The sequence below is a fragment of the Ahaetulla prasina genome, chromosome 2 (genome assembly GCF_028640845.1).
Source record: "Ahaetulla prasina isolate Xishuangbanna chromosome 2, ASM2864084v1, whole genome shotgun sequence".
NCBI lineage: Eukaryota > Metazoa > Chordata > Lepidosauria > Squamata > Colubridae > Ahaetulla > Ahaetulla prasina.
Window position 1 is genome coordinate 220265437 of NC_080540.1, and position 20137 is coordinate 220285573.

The 20137-nt window shown below is 36.0% G+C and overlaps 1 protein-coding gene across 1 annotated transcript in view; it reads right to left on the bottom strand.

Moving 5' to 3' along the window:
- The window catches only part of CNTLN (centlein), a 236370-nt gene that overhangs the window by 47564 nt on the left and 168669 nt on the right, over nucleotides 1-20137 (bottom strand). The window contains exon 19 of the mRNA XM_058168055.1: nucleotides 18742-18962. Coding sequence (XP_058024038.1) covers nucleotides 18742-18962 — 221 coding nt within the window. The remainder of the gene's footprint in view (nucleotides 1-18741; nucleotides 18963-20137) is intronic.

The window sequence follows — 20137 nt, forward strand, 5'->3', positions numbered from 1 at the left end:
ATTTCTATTTGCAGGTTTTTGTATTTTGTTATCTTCTCCAGTTCAGTGGTGGGTTTCAAAATTTTTTACTATAGGTTCTGTGGGAGTGGCTTGGTGGGCATGGCATTGCATGGCTTGGTGGGCGTGGCAGGGAAGAATACTGTAAAATCTCCATTCCCTCCCCACTCCAGGGGAAGGTTACTGCAAAATCCACATTTTATCCCCATCAGCTGGGATTTGGGAGGCAGAGAATAGATGGGGGCGGGGCCAGTTAGAATTTCTACTACAGGTTCTCCGAACTACTCAAAATTTCCGCTACTGGTTCTCCAGAACTAGTCAGAACCTGCTGAAACCAACCTCTGCTCCAGTTCTTTCTCTTCTATTCTGCTGCCTCCAGATACTGCCATGTTAACTACCCAGACTTGTTTATCTTTTTTTATTGACAATTGGGGTATTATGTGACAGGTGCATGTCCGTTTGAATTCTAAAGTTCCAGAGCACTTTAGCTTCTTCATTATTTATGATTTTCTCTGTTTTATGGTCCCACCGTTCTTGCAAAGCTTCCAATATACCATTGTTGCTACTTTGTCATGCCGTTGTTTGTAGTCACACTGTGCAATCCTCTTGCAGCACCTAATCAGGTGGTCCACTGTTTTAGCTTCTTTGAAGAAGCAGCACTTGCTTCTGTTGCTGTCTTCTCAATTCTAGCTTTGTATGAGTTTATTTTTAAGGTTTGGTCTTGTGCAGCCAGAATTAGCCCCTCTTTCTCGTTTTCAATTTTCCAGCTCTTAGTCATTGCCAGATCTTGTTATTATCTGTTTTCCCTGCTATTTTTTTAATGCACTTGTCATGCAATACTTGGTCTTCCCATGTCTGTTTTCTGTTCTCCATTTGGTCTTTTTTGTAGACCAGTTTGTTCTCTCCAATATGCAGTAAGCTTCCTGGTACACAAGCTTCAGTGCAACTTCTTCACTGTCCTTCAGATATTCTTCCATGACCTTTCTTCTTCTTCAACGATCTGATGTACTTGCAACAGTTCACACCCACCTATTTTATTTATTTATTTATTTATTTATTTATTTATTTATTTATTTATTTATTTATTTATTATTTACATTTCTATACCGCCCTTCTCCGAAGACTCAGGGCGGTTTACAGCCAAGTTAAAAAGACATATACAAAAATTAAAACACAATATTTGAAATTTAAAAATCTGAATCCATAGGCCGAATATTAAAATAACAAGTAATAAAACCACCCATTAAAAATTACCCTTAGGCCAACCCTGCTCGGTGAAACAAAAAAGTCTTGAGCTCGCGCTTAAAGGCCCGGTGGTCGGGAAGAAGGCATAGCCCCAGAGGCAGTTCGTTCCATAGGGTAGGTGCCCCCATAGAGAAGGCTCGTCCCCTGGGGGCCGCCAGCAGACATTGTTTAGCTGACGGCACCCCGAGGAGACCCTCCCTGTGGGAGCGCACAGGTCAATGGGAGGCTATTGGCGGCAGTAGGCGGTCCCGTAAGTAACCTGGTCCCATGCCATGGAGCGCTTTAAAGGTGATCACCAACACCTTGAATTGCATCCGGAAGACCACCGGTAACCAGTGCAGCTTGCGCAGGAGAGGTGTTATATGGAAGCTCCGAGACGTTCCCTCTATCCCCCGCGCAGCCGCAATCTGTACCAGTTGAAGTCTCCCGGTGCTCTAATTTTCCCTGCTAAGTGATCAAAATCACTGAAAGGGTGAAAGGCATGATTCATTGTCAGTATTTTTCCGGTTTTCCTATCTGGGGCTTTTAGTTCTGCTTGAGTCCAGCTATTCTAGCTGTATAATCTAATGGCTGGAATTGTCCAGGTGTTAATTATTTTGATGGTATTTCCTCCACTGAGATTGGATGTTAAGAGCTTCTTCACTCTCTTGATGTATTCACTTCTAACCTTCTTAACTTCAGTGTGCTTGATGCTGTCATCTTGAAGGATGCCCAGGTATTTGTAATGATCATCTTCATCCAGACTTTTGATGTTATTTCCACAGGACAAGTTGATCCCTTCATTTTTCAGTTTTCCCCTGTTTGATGGTGAGCATGGCACATTTGTTCAGTCCAACTACACTGCAATATACTGCTGTATATATGGACAATGTTGAGCAGTAATTGTATTTCAGATGATGTTTTTCCATTCAGATCATCCATGTAAAGGAGGTGGGGTAGCCTGGCAGTTGCTTTCTATGTTTCATAGCATTGACCTGAGTTATTCAAAATTGTTGACTGAGGAATCAGTGCCATGACAAACAGTAGTGGTGAATAGAATATAACTTTATTACAGTCATCAACCAGCAATAGACATACAATATATTAAAAAAATAATACTGACATTAATAGTGGATAATAACATCCCTGTTAAGAAAATAAATGATCTCAAACCATTAGGGTCACTCCCTAATTTACATGAGTGGAAAGCCAATAAATATGTGAGTAAGTTTTTTCCCCCAGAAATTGTTATAGATATCACCAAAAATTGGCACAAGTTGACAGTTATAATTCTGTAACCAATTTTTTTCTTGTGGGCATTGCAGGGACACAGAATTTTGCCACAGCATGCGTGGTAGCTGAGTTTGAATCCTGGAAGAGAAAGCCTATATAAAAGTCATCTGCCCTCCCTGGTAATCTCTCTAGTAAGGGGAGAATATATATTTACCTATAAACTCTATATAACTCACAATACAATAAAACGTGAGATATCTTCGACTTCTCCTTTATCACATATACATACCCATTCTGCTATTGGTGTTCTCTTATACCTACCCGAGGGGAGAATATTAAATCTGGCTCTGAAGAACGCTATACTTTGTTTTGGGATGATCAGATCATTTAGATATCTTGCTGATTCCCACACACCCTGTTTGATTCTGTCCCTATTGTGGAGAGGCAACCTATTTAGTTCTTCTTGGAACTCCATGTTCTTCATTCTATCAATTACTACTTGCTTTGCTTTGTCAAAGTCTAGGGACATTAATAATACCGGTGAGAACCCATAAGAGCCCAGCTTGTGATCTATCGCCTGTTTCCAGGGGGAGGGGAAGTTGTCAGTCAACACTAGCGGGGACAGTCCCTCTGGAAATAAATACATTTTTAACCAATAAATGATCATCATCTTCCAGGCTCTTACCTGAATTTGAGGCATACCTGTCTCAATTCTTAATTGGGCATTTGAAGTTCCTTTGGGTGCAGCTAAGGTGGCTCGCAGGAATTTGATTTGTATGGTTTCTAGCAAGTCTTTCTTTGCAAGGATTCCTGTTGGTGCCCCATAAAGAATTTGCGCCAACGTTTTGGCCTCAAAAAGTTTTAAGGCAGCAGGTACTAATTGACCTTCACCTGTGTAAAAGAAATGTTTAATTGCATTTGAGGACCTATTGGCTGCTTGCAATGTATGCTCCAGGTGTGCCTTCCATGTCCCTTGTGAGTGGAAGACTACCTCAAGGTATCTAAATGTCCTAACCTGTTCCAATCTATGTCCTTCAATTTTCTAGGAGTATTAGCTGGGTCTTTTAGCAAAAACTAAAATTTTTGATTTATCAAAATTAAGGACCAACTTGTTCTGTCTACAATAGCCAAGTGTTGCCCTAATTGCTCTCTTCAGTCCTATGGGAGTTTGTGAAATAATAGCAGCGTCGGTATATAGGAGAATTGGAATTTTGCGTTGTGCTAGATTAGGAGGATGTAGATCAGGGTTCTGTAAGAGATCGATCAGGGGGTTAATATAGAAGTTAAAAAGGGAGGGGGACAAGATGCAGCCCTGCTGTACCCCTTACTGGGCCGGTTAAAGTCCCTTGAGGATTACACCTCACTTTCAAGGTGGAGTTAGCATACAATTTTTATATGAGGAAAAGGAGGTGTTTGACTGAGGAATTGGTGCCATGATAAACAGTAATAGTGAGAGCGAGTCTCCTTGAAATTTTGATATTAACTTCTTCCAATCTACCACCATTGACCAGCAACTGTATCTTCCATCATGCCATTGATCTTTGAATAAATATTATCATCATCATCTTCATCTACAATTTAGAATTTGTTTAATGGCAGAGCACATATTTATAAACTATCTTTGGATATTTGCTGGAAGACAATAGAGTATATCACAAAATGTCAGGCAAAACAAAGCAGTATAGCAGACTTTTTAACAACTAGTTTAGATAGTTATTAGACTTCATCAGCCTTTGGCCAGATTAATCTTTTATTCCAGAAGCACTCTTCCAAGACTACTTGAATTCTGTCAAAGTAGTAGCTGAATGACAAAATAATATTGAACATGAATAATAAGCAGAAAAGTTAAATTAACATTTCATATTTTATATGCCATACCTGGATGTCAGGGGAAGAAATACTTTATTTTCAAGTGCCTGACATTCAGCTGTTTCTTTAAGCAATCCAATGTTGACATCTCATTGAGTTGAATCTTTCTAATTACTGCTAATTGCCTATCATGTCTTGGTTCTCCTTGAAGTTCAGTTATAAATGAACATAACTTCAAGAAATGCTGCACCGACATCTATGACAATTGAGGTTTGCTATATTATTATTGAAGTCATTCTAAATATGGTATGGAATTAACCAAACAGTTTTTAAGAATATTTAAAGCACCAAAAATTCCAATCTCTAATGAAGTGTTTGGTCTAGTAGTTAAAGCACCAGGCTAGAAAGTAGGAGTTTGTGGGTTCTAATCCCGACTTAACATGAAAGCCAGCACAATGACCTTGGACCAGTCACTCTCTCTCAGCCCAACTCACCGCACGAGATTGTTGTTGTGGGGAAAGCAGGAGTGGGAAGAAATATTAGTCAAGTTTGACAATTTGAATGATTTATAAAAATAATAAAGGTAGAATAAAAAAATACTTAAAAGGTGTTTGTATCCCAAAAGAGAAATATAGATTGGCACTATCAGTTCGTAAATACTGCTTTACAAAATACAATTGCTTTTGTATATATTTTTCATTCTATTCGATGGAGTTTTCATTTCAAAAGATCATATTAATATCTACACATACTAATGCCCAGTTGGTAAATTAAATTTCTGACACCCATCTCTCCAATATTTTGACTTTACAGAACATAAAATTATAGCATATATAGTTATTATAATATTTTAAAATATGTTCTATAGCGAAGAATTAACTCCTATCATCCAAGGCCAACTGATGACCCAAGCACAGCCCAACAATGGTGCCCCTTGGCCCTTCCACTGTTTAACTAACAAGATATTAAGACTCAATAAATGGTGGAAACTAAAATTCTGTGTGGAAGTGAAAAAGTAAAGGACTTAATAGCTAGGAGGGGAAAACTTTATGGTGCCCCTTTCCCTTGGTGCCCTAAGAACATGCTTATTTTGGTTAATGTAAATCCAGGACTCTCAGTTTAGAGATGATGAAGAGAGGTATATAACCTTAGGGCTTTTCAATCTCTAGAGAATAGTTGATCTATGAAATTAATGAGACTCCTAGCAAGAATACCTAAATAATGTGCGATTCAATAATTCTGGGCATTTACAAATATTACATGAGGGAATGAAAGACATTCTTATGTTGTACCTAGCTTGAAAAGGTTGCTGGTCCTTATTCTGTCATGACCCCCATGGCTATTAAATTATTGCTACCTAGAAACAAATCAGCAGTGCTTACAAAGAGTAAACTATAGATCAGCGGTTCTCAACCTGTGGGTCGGGACTCCGCTGGGGGTCGAATGACGATTTGCCAGGGGTCACCTAAGACCATTGGAAATATGGGAAGTATACTTGTGAGTCGAAGAATCGCGCTCCAATGGTTGACTCCACAAACCAGCTGCAGGCTCTTCAAATCGCTAGCCGAATTCGGCTTCAGATGCGATGAATTAAAAAAGAGAGAAATCTTTGCTCTGATGTCTCCCTCTCAAGCCAGCTGCAATCACTCCCAATCACTAGCCTAATCTGGCTTCAGGCGCGATAAACTTAATAGGGGAGGAATCTCCGCTTTAATGCCTCTGTCCTCAAGGCAATTGCAAGCAGTTCAGATCACTAGCCAATACGGCTTCAGGCGGGAAAAATTCAAAACGAAAATAATTTAATGGTTGGGGTCGCCACATTGTGGGGAATTGTATTAAAGGGATCGCAGCACTATAAAGGTTGAGAACCACTGCTATAGATAGTCATACAACAGAAATCATTGCTACCGTTGGCCTCTCAAATAAAAGTACATATATATTTAAAACAAAAATCCTAGAATCACCTCTGAAAAGCCATTTCTTACATGACTGAACTATTCAAACAACAGTCTATTCAAAAATCTATTTTAAAAAAAGATTGTGCATGAACAAAATTAACACTTGGGGCTTATTTCTCACTAGCAAGAATGACATCTGCCTAGAGCATTGATCAGGCCTAAGGCATGGAAATTAACTTTTACACTAATTTCTTTATTCCCTTGTCAGAAGGCAAATTATGATTACTTAGTGGGCAGAAACAACACTGACAGAAGACTGATTCTATTATCAACGTCGTATTTGAAAAATAAGACATCATTTGAATGAAGTGAGCACATGCTTTGCATATACAAGATTTCACCATCGGTTTCTGATATTTCAAGGCAGGACTGAAGCCTCATATCTGAAAAACCCAGAGCTATAAAGGAAGTTGAAACACTGTTTAGTTAAAAATATAAAACCTGAAACAAAGCTGTGGTAAAGCACATCTTTATTATTACCACGAAATGTATGTGGACATGACCACAAAGCCACCAGCTGCTGAGCCTAAGTCAAAGGAAATTTTACTTTCAGCCACTATTTACCGTATCTTAGAATTACAAGTCTCATCAAAAACGTACATGATGCTCGATCAGGGAATTTTACAATCCCTACAACTCATTACAAATTTAACACCAGCAATCCTAACTATTCACATGCTTCAGATATTAGGCGCACAAATATGTTACACTAACATTCAATGGGGGAAAAATGCTACCATCTGTTTTCCACTTAGAAAAATATAATGAAATTGAAATAAAGACGGTGTGGAAAATCTGCCTTTAAAAGCTTGTTTATTATTTAAGGTAACTATTTCGCATCAAATGAAGGCAGTAACTCATTGCATACATAAAATGTAAGCAGATTTGTTGAAAATTTATTTTTACCAATGTATTTTTTTCAAAGCAAGAAGAGAAAATTTTCTGTAATTTCTCCTGTGCAATGATTAGAAATAGCAGAACAGAGTTTTAAACTGGGCCAGATTACTGATACTATTATAATATCAGTATAATATTATAACTACTACTTGAAAATATTGGTAATACAAAGTATATTTGACTCCAAGTTATGAGTATATATCATTTGAATATACATTTATAAAAATAAATATCTAAATCTGCTTCTGAAAAGCAAAACTGCTACCAAATGTTTAGATATGATTGTTTCATATATTTGCTATTAAATGTGCTGTACATTACTTTTTCTTCTTTTAATCGTTGTGTTATATATTATAGTTCATATGCTTCTGTTTGATGTTCTCAACTAACACTAAAATACTTATCTGAAAATATCGGCAGAATTGTGAGAAGGCCAGTAATTAAGAAACCAATAAAACATGGCACAGCCCAATTCTTCAGATCTTCTTCATATTTTAGAGAAAAGGATATCTAAAATAATTTGAAAAGTCAATAGCTTTTCAATAGGAAAGTCAACAAGAAAGATCTGAGAATCCAAGTGATTTGGCTTCTAAAAAGGCAGAAACTATGCAACTGAGGCAAAAAACCCAAAAACAAACCAATCAACCTATTATTTGCAATGCTGGAAATTTGAAGAACTATACACACACACATACATCTATTTAACATATATGTTCATGATTTATGAGACTGCAGAGAATTTGCCTCTGATTTATTTATTTGCTTATGGTCCAACACCAAGCCACTGTTTTAAATAGACATTATTCAACTTAGTCTGAGTGACAGAAATTGCAGGAGTAGAGATTCTTCCTGAGCTTGATCCTATCATTTCTCTTGTTTAGATGAGTTATTTTGCTCAATAGGTGTGTTTTTCATTTTTTTGTTCACCAATGACTGATTACATTTGAGAAACGTAAGTAACACACAGCTGCACAGGTTTTCTATGCAAAATGAGTAGCTTTTTATATACAATTGTTGAATACAGCTAGTAACTATACTAGTTTCGGCTGCTACTAATCTTTGGAGGAAAACTTGAGATTATTCTACATCATTTAAATTGTAGAGCAGAGCAGAGCAGAAGTGGATTGGATTGGATTGGATTGGGATGGGGGGGAGTTGAATGGCACGGCATAGAACGACAGGGAACAGAACATAATTCTTTATTGGTCAGTGTGATTCCAAGTGTGATCAGACACACAAGGAATTTGTCTCTGGTGCATAAGGTCACAGTGTACGTATAAACAACAAGTAATAGGTCATAGGTCATAATCATAGTACAATCATTAGTTACCAACAACAATTGATAAATCAGAAGAAGTAGGAGATAATAGTAATAAAAATGAGAAGATGAGAAAAGATGAGAAATGAAACAGTGCTGTTGCAATAAAGGGGGCCATATTCTTCATATCCCACCCTTTTAAAATAATCTTAAAGACAAATGCTGCATTAGACAGTCAGAATATTTTAAAGTATTGGACTGATCTAGGTTAACGTTGTCCATCACTGAGTCACTGAGTGACTCTGAGTCAGTCACTTTCCCTCAATTCAGGTTACTTGTTAAGTTTCTTGTGGGGATATAATTAAGAGTCTGTTGTAAATCACTTGAGCTCTTGGGAAAAAAAGGCAGTAAATAAGAATAAGTAATCAATAAGAAAGGCAGTAGTATATTGTGGAAGACAAACATTTCACATGTTTCGCTGATACAGGCACGCAGAATCCAAATCAAGATCAAGATCAAGAAAAAGTTACAAGACCAAAGGAGAAATGTTTGAATACAGGTGTATGGATCTATGGCTACCTTTGCTAGTTTTTACATAGTTGAAGTCACGTAGGAAGTTCTTGTTTGGTTCAAAAACAATGCCTGGCTTTTTTCCCCCTTATATACAATTATTGACGTGTTATTCAGATCACAGAATGAAGTTCGACAGAGTGAACGTACTCTGATCCCATATGCACTCTATTCAAAATAGAGTGGTAAAATAATATGCTATTTCACAGAGTATTTCAAGTGACAATCATATTTCTCTGAATTATCTGAAGCAGATATTAAAAACGTAACCATTGCCTTTGGCTGAGCTAGAGCAGAAAGAAAGAAGATAGTCATGTCCAATCCCGCATATACTCTTAGCTTGGATTCTGCTTTTCACAGAGTTTATTTTACAAACATGATCCAAGTGACATTTCACAAATTCCTGGATAAATGTTGCTACACTCTGCCAGCAGAGAGACAGGGTATGTCATGCACAGATCAATAACAGCACTGTGTTTCATCAGCCTCAAAATCAAAAAGGCTTCATCTGGCAAAAGCCACAGCAGCCCTTGAGGATCCAACATACAGGATGTGTACTGAGTACTCTACTTGGATTGTCTTCCACAAAAGCTACCAATGTAAATAAAAAAAAACCCAAAAAAACCCCCATCTGAAATGGCAGCTATTAAAAAGAGTACAAAGGACTTTCATATTATAACTACTAGAACAGTAAAAGAAAATCCCAAGCTAGCTGCTAATTAAAAGATTAACAATATTTGCTATTTCTTAGGGGATGATGATGGTTATATGAATATAGTATCTCTAAATAGTTTTGTCCTACAAATAATAAAAGTCCTAACGGATATCAGCCCCATCCAGAACATATTAACAGCCCCATCTGAAACACTAATTCCTTGGTTATTGCTCCCCTACCTTTAACTAGCATTGATAAGTAGATCCTTAAATATGAATATATATAATGATAATATAGGACAGTACAAAAACCTCAAAGTACTTCAATGTTTTTCTGACATTACAATATTTATTGGTTACTAACTTGGATGACTTTAATAAGGGAATAGGAATAAAATCTAAATGCTCTTTTCTATTTAAAAAATCTCATGAAAGCATGCCTGGAAAATTTGCTCCTTTACCTTTTTCCCTCGAAATCTGAATCACAAATGCTACATAATCAGAATTTCAAAGTATCGTCTTAGTTTTACAAAATGCAAATTTTATTTGGATTTCATAAAACAATCATTTTTTATAAAACAAAAGCAAACAAACAATGATAGTTTTAACCTCATTTCAAGAAGGAATTAATTAGTATTCTTATTTTTAAAACTGATAACTTAATTTTTTCTTAATCTATGATTCTGAGGGGCTTGAATTTTCCACGGAAGGCTACAATTATAATCTATCATTCCTTTCTATATACTTTATTACCTCAAAATGTATATCAGAAGTCAAACATAGTCCTAAATTGAGAACACAAAGAAGACCAGCGTACTGTACAATATTCTAGTTGGTGCAAAAATATTTCATTTCAAAATGCTGTTAAAAAACTGTTGACTAACTGTAAAAGCTCGTGTATTCTGTTTAGGGGTGCACAATCAGTCGGAGTTAAAAATATCTACTTCAAATGTTGTAAACACAAACCATACTCAAATCAAGTTCTCTCCCAGAATTGGGACAAAATAAAGTTCTTCAGTCTAGAGTGTTCCAATATGCTACTACTGGTTTGGGTTTTTTAAATTGAATTCCTACAGCTATGGAGAACTGGAGAGTGCATTACTCAATAAAACAGCAGGCGTAGGTTTCATCCCTGCTGACATTGACCGGAGTTCGTAAAAAGGAAGAGGAGGTAGTTAAAAAAAGTCAGTTATGCACTTGGTTGGAGACTGAGAATCATTTTGGACATAGGAAAATGACTGATGCTTGTTTGGGAGCTCAGTTTAGTGTTGTTTTTAAATTCTTTGCCTCCAAATATCAAAAATATTTTCCCTATGGAAATTTTCTTAGGTAATGTTCCAAGTAGGGCAGTTGTGTCTTGAGTTCAGGATATAGCTGTGTGCATTTTCCCTGCTCCTCTGAATATTTCTGGAGATCTTCAAGCTGCTTACTGATTACAATTGATACAAGAATAATTCCTAAATCCTGAATCTCTGCAAATAGTCTCTAACTGAACTTAATTTAGTTCATACAATCCCAAGAAAACGGCAGGAAATGTTTTTAGTGTCAAAACACTAAAGAGTCAAAAGTGCAAAGGAACACAGTGATACCATAATTGTTACATCTATATATGATCAAATTGTTCTAAAAAATGTGTAAATAGTTAAGTCACAATGGAAATGCTAGAAACTTTAAACTTTTCCCCTGTGAAAAGTATACTTAGTATAGTAAATTAATGAAAGAAAAAACAGATAGTATTAAAAGTTTTGGGGAATTACTATTTTACAGTAGCATAGGATTTTTCCCCCCAAGTTAACTATCAAATAATTTAAGGTTCTTTATATTGTAGTTGATAAGGTGCAGGGAATATTGGCTTGCAAAGTATTCTGTAGGTTAGAAAGCTCAGTTTGCACACGGTAACGTGAGTATGTTTAGGTATTAACTAGGTTTTGGTGCACTCAGGGGACATTGACCAAAAGGTGTCCAAACAGACTGGTACAGTGCTTATCTTTACCCATCACTCAGTTTATACCACCTCTATTTATTAAAAGCATATTGTGCAACCCTCAGTTGACCAAAGCAATGGCCAACAGGCTCATATAGTAACAATCGTATCATATGAAAGATTGTAACTTAGACTACAGGAAAACTAAAATTTAAATTAATGAAATAGAGTTTATTTATTTATAAATTTTATTGGCCGCCCATCTTACTATAGGCTAACCCTGGGTGGCCTACAGTTACATCTAACTTAAAATATGAAATGTTAAAATCAAACCTTAAAACCAATAGAACTAGAACAGAACAGAATACTTTATTTAGCCAAGTGTGATTAAGACACACAAGGAATTTGTTGCCCGTGCAGAAGTACATGCAAAACAACACAGTAATAATAATCAGAATAATGATAGCAATAAGAGAAGGTAGTAGAAAATAGATTGTCTGTCAAATTAAGCTTTCCTTCTAGAATAGAACATTTGGAAAGTCATGGAAAAAAATATTTGGGCAGCAGAAGTAACACTTTTTTCTATCTTAGCTGGTCTATGGTTATAGCAAAAGCAGGTTTAGTTCATCCTCATTCAAATTTAGGATTGGGAACTCATTTAAATAGTAGACTGTGGATCTAAGAAATGATGCTTCATATGTAAGGTAAAAAGAGTTTTTACCATTCAAAACTGATTCCTGGTGATTTCAGGAGCATATCGCTATAGCTGTTTTATCAACAACATGGAAGTACTTGCTGCTAGATTCTTCTGGAATAATTTGTGAACTTTCCAGTCTAGGCTACTGCCGTGGTATTTCTTGATGGTGTGTCATCTAGTATTATCAAGGTCTGATCTTGCTGAGATTAGTCAGATAGGCTGCCATCTCTATTGTAATTCCATAACCTACAATCTACATTTTAGGGAATGTAAAGAATTTGGAACTGAACAAGCGGAGTAAAACTAAGTTGATTTTGAAGAATAGTGAAAAATAAATGTAATTTTAATTTTTTGAGGGTGCCTTTAAAAAAAACCCTGAACACATGTATCTTTTTTTAAAGTTATGCCAAATGGAAGCAGCAGCTAACTCTAAAATGTTCAGAAGTCTTTCAGTGTAAAATGAAGAAAGCATCAGGTAGCCAAGATTTCCTTTTACAAATTACTAACAACGCTGGAAATGTTCAAGAAGTGCCTGAAGTGGATTTTAAAGTACTATTGCAGGAATTCTTTAGGTTGAAATATGGCAATATCAAACAGAGACTTTAAAACGAAAGAGAACAGTTACACATCTGGAAGAATGCTCCTGAAGAACTGCTTTCAACTTTTGTGTAGTGCTACCCAAAGGAGCTGCAAACAGTTACCTAGTGGGTTGAAAGTCTGTTCCTTTTTTAAAATCCTGGCCTCTTCAGATGAAGATGGTTCGCTCTGCTACTAAGTCCTTTTCTGATGTCAAAGGCAACCCATAAAACAATACAATTACTCCTATGGTGCCACTTCTAGAGCACTATGGGAACCATAGCAAAGAATTCTGGGTAACTTTGTAGTTGTGGGGCCTTTATAACTGGGTTGCTACATTTAAAAGACAATAATTACTGATTTAAATTACAATATGGTAGTTTTGCACTGAATTGTACATCCCTTGTGTCTCTATGTGTTTTTGCTGTGCAAATGTTATATCTTACCCATGTATACTTATCATTACTCTAGTACATACAGCAGAGGATGTCTTAATCTGAGCAGACATCTGGTGATGAAAATTACAGCACTGCCATCAGGCATGGGGAATGCAGGAGAAAGAAAACAACCTTTAAAAAATTTTTTTCTTGGATTGTGCCAATAATGATATTTTTCAAAGGAATATCTGAAATATTACATCCCTTCACAGCAATACCAAGATTCTGTCATTTTGAAACACTGTTTGCACAATTTAACTTCTTTATTTACATACAAAGTCCTATAGATCAATATGCATCATGAGTCTTAGGAATGGCAGGCCACATTTCTTGATTTGCAATAAACCTATAGCAGCATTGCAACATGTAATGCCATGCTATGCCATGCAATATAAAGCTGTGTTTAAAAAAAGGCAGTAAAAGGATTACCCAGAGTCACTTCATTAAGTTGGGTGGCTATAGAAATTGCATAAATAAATACAACATAGATTTTTGTATTCTACTACAAACAATGTAATTACTATTATATGCTTCTACATACAATATATGTGTCTGTAGCTTTTCATCTACATTTGTACATATATATCAATACAGCTACATAGGAATCAAGGGACATTGCCAATACTCAAGTTGCAGATATTATAATAGTTCTATCTAAATAAAATCCAGAACATCTAAGTTCTCTTAAATTGAGAACAAATCTCATACTATCAAAGCATTTGGGCATTATACTCAAGTGTCACTGCATAAGTATCTGTCAGTTAGCAGATTATTTTCTTCATCTCTATTTAATCAAAGGTTAGCTATGTACAATATGTATCAATATTTACAAAGCTGAGCTATTATATTACATAAGGATAATGTTACATGAGTGTGGTGTTATTATATGTTATTACGTGTAACAAAATTCTGTAAAGCTACTGACATTTCAATTTTAAACTTTTTGGAATCAATTCAGTCTTTATTTTTGTTCCTACTTTATCCTTCTCTGTATTTTAGAGATGCCAAAGATCATATAGTATAACATTTCTTATTACATCATGAGAAACATAGTACATGAAAATACCTGCTGTTGTTCATGGACTATTAAAATATTCTGTATCTAAATCAATTTCTCCTGAGCAATAGAGTTTCAGAAGAACAAGTTTTCTTCCTTAAATGCCTACATTTATATCTGCAGTTTTACCAAAAATATTTTATCTCTTTAATTGCTACTGGACAACAGTTACTGCCACTTTTAAAGGATAGATTACTCCTTTGGTAGCATTATTAAGAGTATCATAACTGCAGAGACTAGTATAGACAGTTGTCAGGAGTCAACACAACCTGAAGGCACAAATAATAATAAAAAATATAAATATTTGAAAGCAAAAATTTACTTATAATTTCAGCTTTGAGGTCACACAAACTTACAGCTGTTCTGTGCAGTTCACCTTTAAAAAATTAAAAAGAAAACAACATACTTCAGAGAGAAAAATACAGCTAACAGAAAGAAAAGAAAGGAAAAGAAAAGAAAGAGCAATTAAAGGGGTTTAATTTGGTCTTTAACAATGTGTGGAAAAGGATAAGAGCAGTACAGATCTCCAGAGGGGTAGCATTCCACAGTGCAGGAACATGTTTCATGGGGCCCACAAAGTGATCCTACTTGATTGATGGGATCTGAAGTGTCTCTACTCTAGCTGGTCTCACTAGACCAGTGGAAAAATATGGAAAAAGGCATTCCCTCAAGTAGCTGTGAAGGGCATTATAGTGATAACCAGGACCTTGAATTGCAGCCAGAAGTCAACTGACAGCTAGTGCAGCTTGAAAAATAGTAGGTGTATAGTATCTGCTCATATCGTTGCACACTTAATATTGCATTCCTGCAACACTGCTCTGGACCAGTTTTAATTTCCCTGTCTTCTTCAAGACTGGGAAATTACATGTAGCGTGACCGAGGCTTGAGTGACTGTTTTAAGGATCTCCCTATCCAACAAGGGCCACAACTGGCACATCAGATGAACCTCTGCAAAGGCCTTCTTGGTCACAGCTGCTATCACAGAAGTGGTGAGTGGAAGAGGATCTCTAGACTGTGCACTAGTTTCACATAGGAAATGCAACCCCATTAAAGACTAAAGATGGAATGTCCCCAGAACTGGGGGGTGGAGATGAGGGGATCAAACAAACAGCCATTTTGTTTTATCAGGACAGAACCTGAGTCTATTCCTTCTCACTCAAGTCTGCCTAGTTTCCAGACACTTGGGAAGGTCTTCAAAAGCATCCTTTTGTTGGCTCAAGGTCAAGAGGCATAATTGGATATCATCAGCATATTGATCATACCTGACCCCAAACTGATGAGGTTACCCAGAAATTTCAGGTAGCTATTCAACAAAATTAAAGAAAAAGTCAAGTGTTGTAGCACCACAGTTAAAAGTGGATGCTAAGAAAAAAATCAGAATTGGCACATATTTAGATATTTTGCCTGGATTCTCACATCTGTTTTATATTATTATTTTTTTTGAACAGCATTAATGTTTCTTATATGTTATGGCTTATCTTTTTATATATTAGTAATACCAGCAAGGAAAAATATGGTATATTATTTTCATATCATGTGTCATATTTATGCCAGAAACAATATGCCGAAAAGGGAAGATCCAAGACAAAAAACATAATTAATGAATAACTGCTGATTAACATTATTTGCTTGTAAAACAAAGTTACTATATTTATAGAATCAGCTGATCTTGCATCTACATATTGCAAGCATTGTCTCTCACAAGCAAATATTCTCATATATTAACACACAATTACTATTATAGAGAAATGTACACATTCTGCTTCCTCCATCCAGAAGGAACAGCCAAAAAAGAGGAATAAAACAGGAGGGAGAAGAATGAAGAGAAGGGCTATGCACAGGGAAGGAAAAGAAAAGAAAGAGCAATTAAAGGGGTTTAATTTGGTCTTTAACAATGTGTGGAAAAGGATAAGAGCAGTACAGATCTCCAGAGGGGTAGCATTCCACAGTGCAGGAACATGTTTCATGGGGCCCACAAAGTGATCCTACTTGATTGATGGGATCTGAAGTGTCTCTACTCTAGCTGGTCTCACTAGACCAGTGGAAAAATATGGAAAAAGGCATTCCCTCAAGTAGCTGTGAAGGGCCTTATAGTGATAACCAGGACCTTGAATTGCAGCCAGAAGTCAACTGACAGCTAGTGCAGCTTGAAAAATAGTAGGTGTATAGTATCTGCTCATATCGTTGCACACTTAATATTGCATTCCTGCAACACTGCTCTGGACCAGTTTTAATTTCCCTGTCTTCTTCAAGACTGGGAAATTACATGTAGCGTGACCGAGGCTTGAGTGACTGTTTTAAGGATCTCCCTATCCAACAAGGGCCACAACTGGCACATCAGATGAACCTCTGCAAAGGCCTTCTTGGTCACAGCTGCTATCACAGAAGTGGTGAGTGGAAGAGGATCTCTAGACTGTGCACTAGTTTCACATAGGAAATGCAACCCCATTAAAGACTAAAGATGGAATGTCCCCAGAACTGGGGGGTGGAGATGAGGGGATCAAACAAATAGCCATTTTGTTTTATCAGGACAGAACCTGAGTTTATTCCTTCTCACTCAAGTCTGCCTAGTTTCCAGACACTTGGGAAGGTCTTCAAAAGCATCCTTTTGTTGGCTCAAGGTCAAGAGGCATAATTGGATATCATCAGCATATTGATCATACCTGACCCCAAACTGATGAGGTTACCCAGAAATTTCAGGTAGCTATTAAACAAAATTAAAGAAAAAGTCAAGTGTTGTAGCACCACAGTTAAAAGTGGATGCTAAGAAAAAAATCAGAATTGGCACATATTTAGATATTTTGCCTGGATTCTCACATCTGTTTTATATTATTATTATTTTTGAACAGCATTAATGTTTCTTATATGTTATGGCTTATCTTTTTATATATTAGTAATACCAGCAAGGAAAAATATGGTATATTATTTTCATATCATGTGTCATATTTATGCCAGAAACAATATGCCGAAAAGGGAAGATCCAAGACAAAAAACATAATTAATGAATAACTGCTGATTAACATTATTTGCTTGTAAAACAAAGTTACTATATTTATAGAATCAGCTGATCTTGCATCTACATATTGCAAGCATTGTCTCTCACAAGCAAATATTCTCATATATTAACACACAATTACTATTATAGAGAAATGTACACATTCTGCTTCCTCCATCCAGAAGGAACAGCCAAAAAAGAGGAATAAAACAGGAGGGAGAAGAATGAAGAGAAGGGCTATGCACAGGGAAGGAAAGAAAAAAAAAGGGAAAACCTTATTTAGGTATGAAGGATTAATTAATTGGGCAGATTACTCTAATTAAGCAATGACTGATTCTAAAGTGATTCTTCAAAGTTATCCATGTTTTTCCAGCAGTACCAATGTTTATAATCATTTATATATCTCTTGCTTATTCCTTTGCTTTCTACAGATTTTCCCCCCCTATTCTTATCAATTAATTTAAAGTTAATCCTTCAGAATCAGTGAATGTAAGATGAGCCCTTCAATTCAATTTAGGGAAGGCACTTCATACATTATGAGTCTGTCTGTATTTTTTTTTTACCCAAGTCCTATTTTAGCTAATTAATTAATTGTATGAATGCCATGCAAATTCCTACTTGTATGGGGGAAGTGCATATGATCAATGCAATTTGGACATCCAACTGCATTTACATTGCTGGTATTATGTAGAAATCAGCTCCTACGCAGAAAGTCTTTTTGACTGGACTATGGCTTTCTAAACTACCAATAAATGTGTGCTTCAAAAGGGCATTTATAGTGTTACTAAATCTGACTATGTGTTTAATAACAAAGGCCATGACACAATTCAAATTATATTTGAAGGTGGAGATATATAAATGCACTTGTGACTCCATGTTACAGCACATAATTATATAAAAAATAATGTATCTTTATGAGCTGTGGGGTGAACCAGGAAAAAAAATACAAACTGACCAGTCCACAAAATGCTGATCTTTTATGAAAATATGTTTGCCTACTAAAGTCAGGGTAAGTACCATAATTATAAATGCATTCAGACATTTCAGTGTCCTTCGTGTATAACTTACAGCAGTTCAGAATTTCTGTAAATGTGATGTAATTCTTCACATCAATTATCAGGAGAACCTGTCTCCATGGCTGCCATTTCTATTTTCATAAAACTGATCCAGGAAAATAAATCATTTGAAGCAAAATATGTATCGCTTGAGAAACGAACCAATTACAGCCTTGTCATCTTTGTATCTTGCCACTTCGTATTCAAAAGCATCGCACATCATCCTGATCTTTTCAGACAGATTTGTGAACCATCTGCATGATTTCAGTAAATAATATGTCCAATTTCAGGGTGATAGTCAACTTTGTTTGGAACTCATAGTCTTACAATTACAATCCTGCACATTTAATCACTAAACATTAGATTTTTTTGTCATATCAAGACTACAATAAACTTTTACCTGAACAGTTTGTTTGCTGGCCTGAAGTTGCTGTTTGGTTAGCTGCAACTGGGATATTAATCTTTTATTTGCTTCTCTGGACTTCTTGAGAGATGATACTGCTGTTCTTTTTGATTTCTGTACTAGAGCTAACTGCTGCTGTAAAGATGTGATCCGTCCCCAAAGTGACACGGAGGAGCCCGGTTTCTGGACCATGATAGTTCTTATCTTCTCTCTATTAACTAAACATGTTTAATATTGACCAATTATTAATCTGACACTTCAAAACTGTTAGCTTCAAAGAATGGCTTTTTTTGTTGCAAAAGATTTTCAGGTTCCAATAGAACCAATCCCAAGTTTCTCTTGCAACAAAACACAATATATACAGTACAGTTCCAAGGGTATATTGTTCATATGCCTTAATGCCGAAATTGCAAGAACATTATATTTTGCTGGCCAAAATGGTAAACTTGCTTCATTTATATGACTTACTCCTCTTAATCATATTATCTAGAGTATATTAGCTATGCTTCCAAGCAGAATCAGAGACAAGCAAGTAACTACATTGCAAACTATGTTATTAATACTCTGTATTTTTTTGTAGTCTCCTAGTGAAAAATCTAACCTGAAACTCCCATAGCCTAAAAGACTGTGAAGCCTTCTTCTAAAAGATGAAGTAGGCTGAAGTAAGACATTAAATTTTAAGATGAACAAAACACATGCTTTTATTTAATATTATTAAACAACTATATCTGCCTGGCCCAGGTCCTTGGGAAGGGCTCAACAGATGGACAAAAATGCCAAATCCAGTATAAACATCTGGCTGACTGTACAACTGGTCCCAAAAGTTATCAGTATATTGGATGCCATACCGCAAAATCTTGGACAGCACTTAGAAAATATGAGCATTGACAAAATTTCCATCTATCAATTAAAAAAGGCTACAGAGCTTGGATCCATAGATATACTATGCCAATCCATTAAGGTATTCTAGTTTAGAGGAAGCATTTTATGCATATGAAGGGCAACATCAGCTAAAAGAACGGGCAGCTGTGATTTCACATTTTTATGTATATACTGTATTAATAATAATCACAAATTATTTTTTATAATTTTAAGATTGCAAAAAGGTTAGAGTACTTTTTTGCAGTCTTAAAAAAAAAATCTGCTTTCTACTCTGAGTGAGGAAGCATAGCCCATAAAATCTGGAGTAATGAAGGAAATAGCTTTGAGAATACATAAAGGCAGCAGAGAAAAAGAATCCCTACTTATATTAAGACAAGCTTAAGAAGCATAAAAGCAGGTATGCTCTCAGCAACTAGTCCATCCCACTTTAAGGAAATTCTTTTTACTTATTGATGTGTTCAGTTGATCTCTCTGATGCTGTTAGAGAGGTTTGAAATACAGCATCCACTGT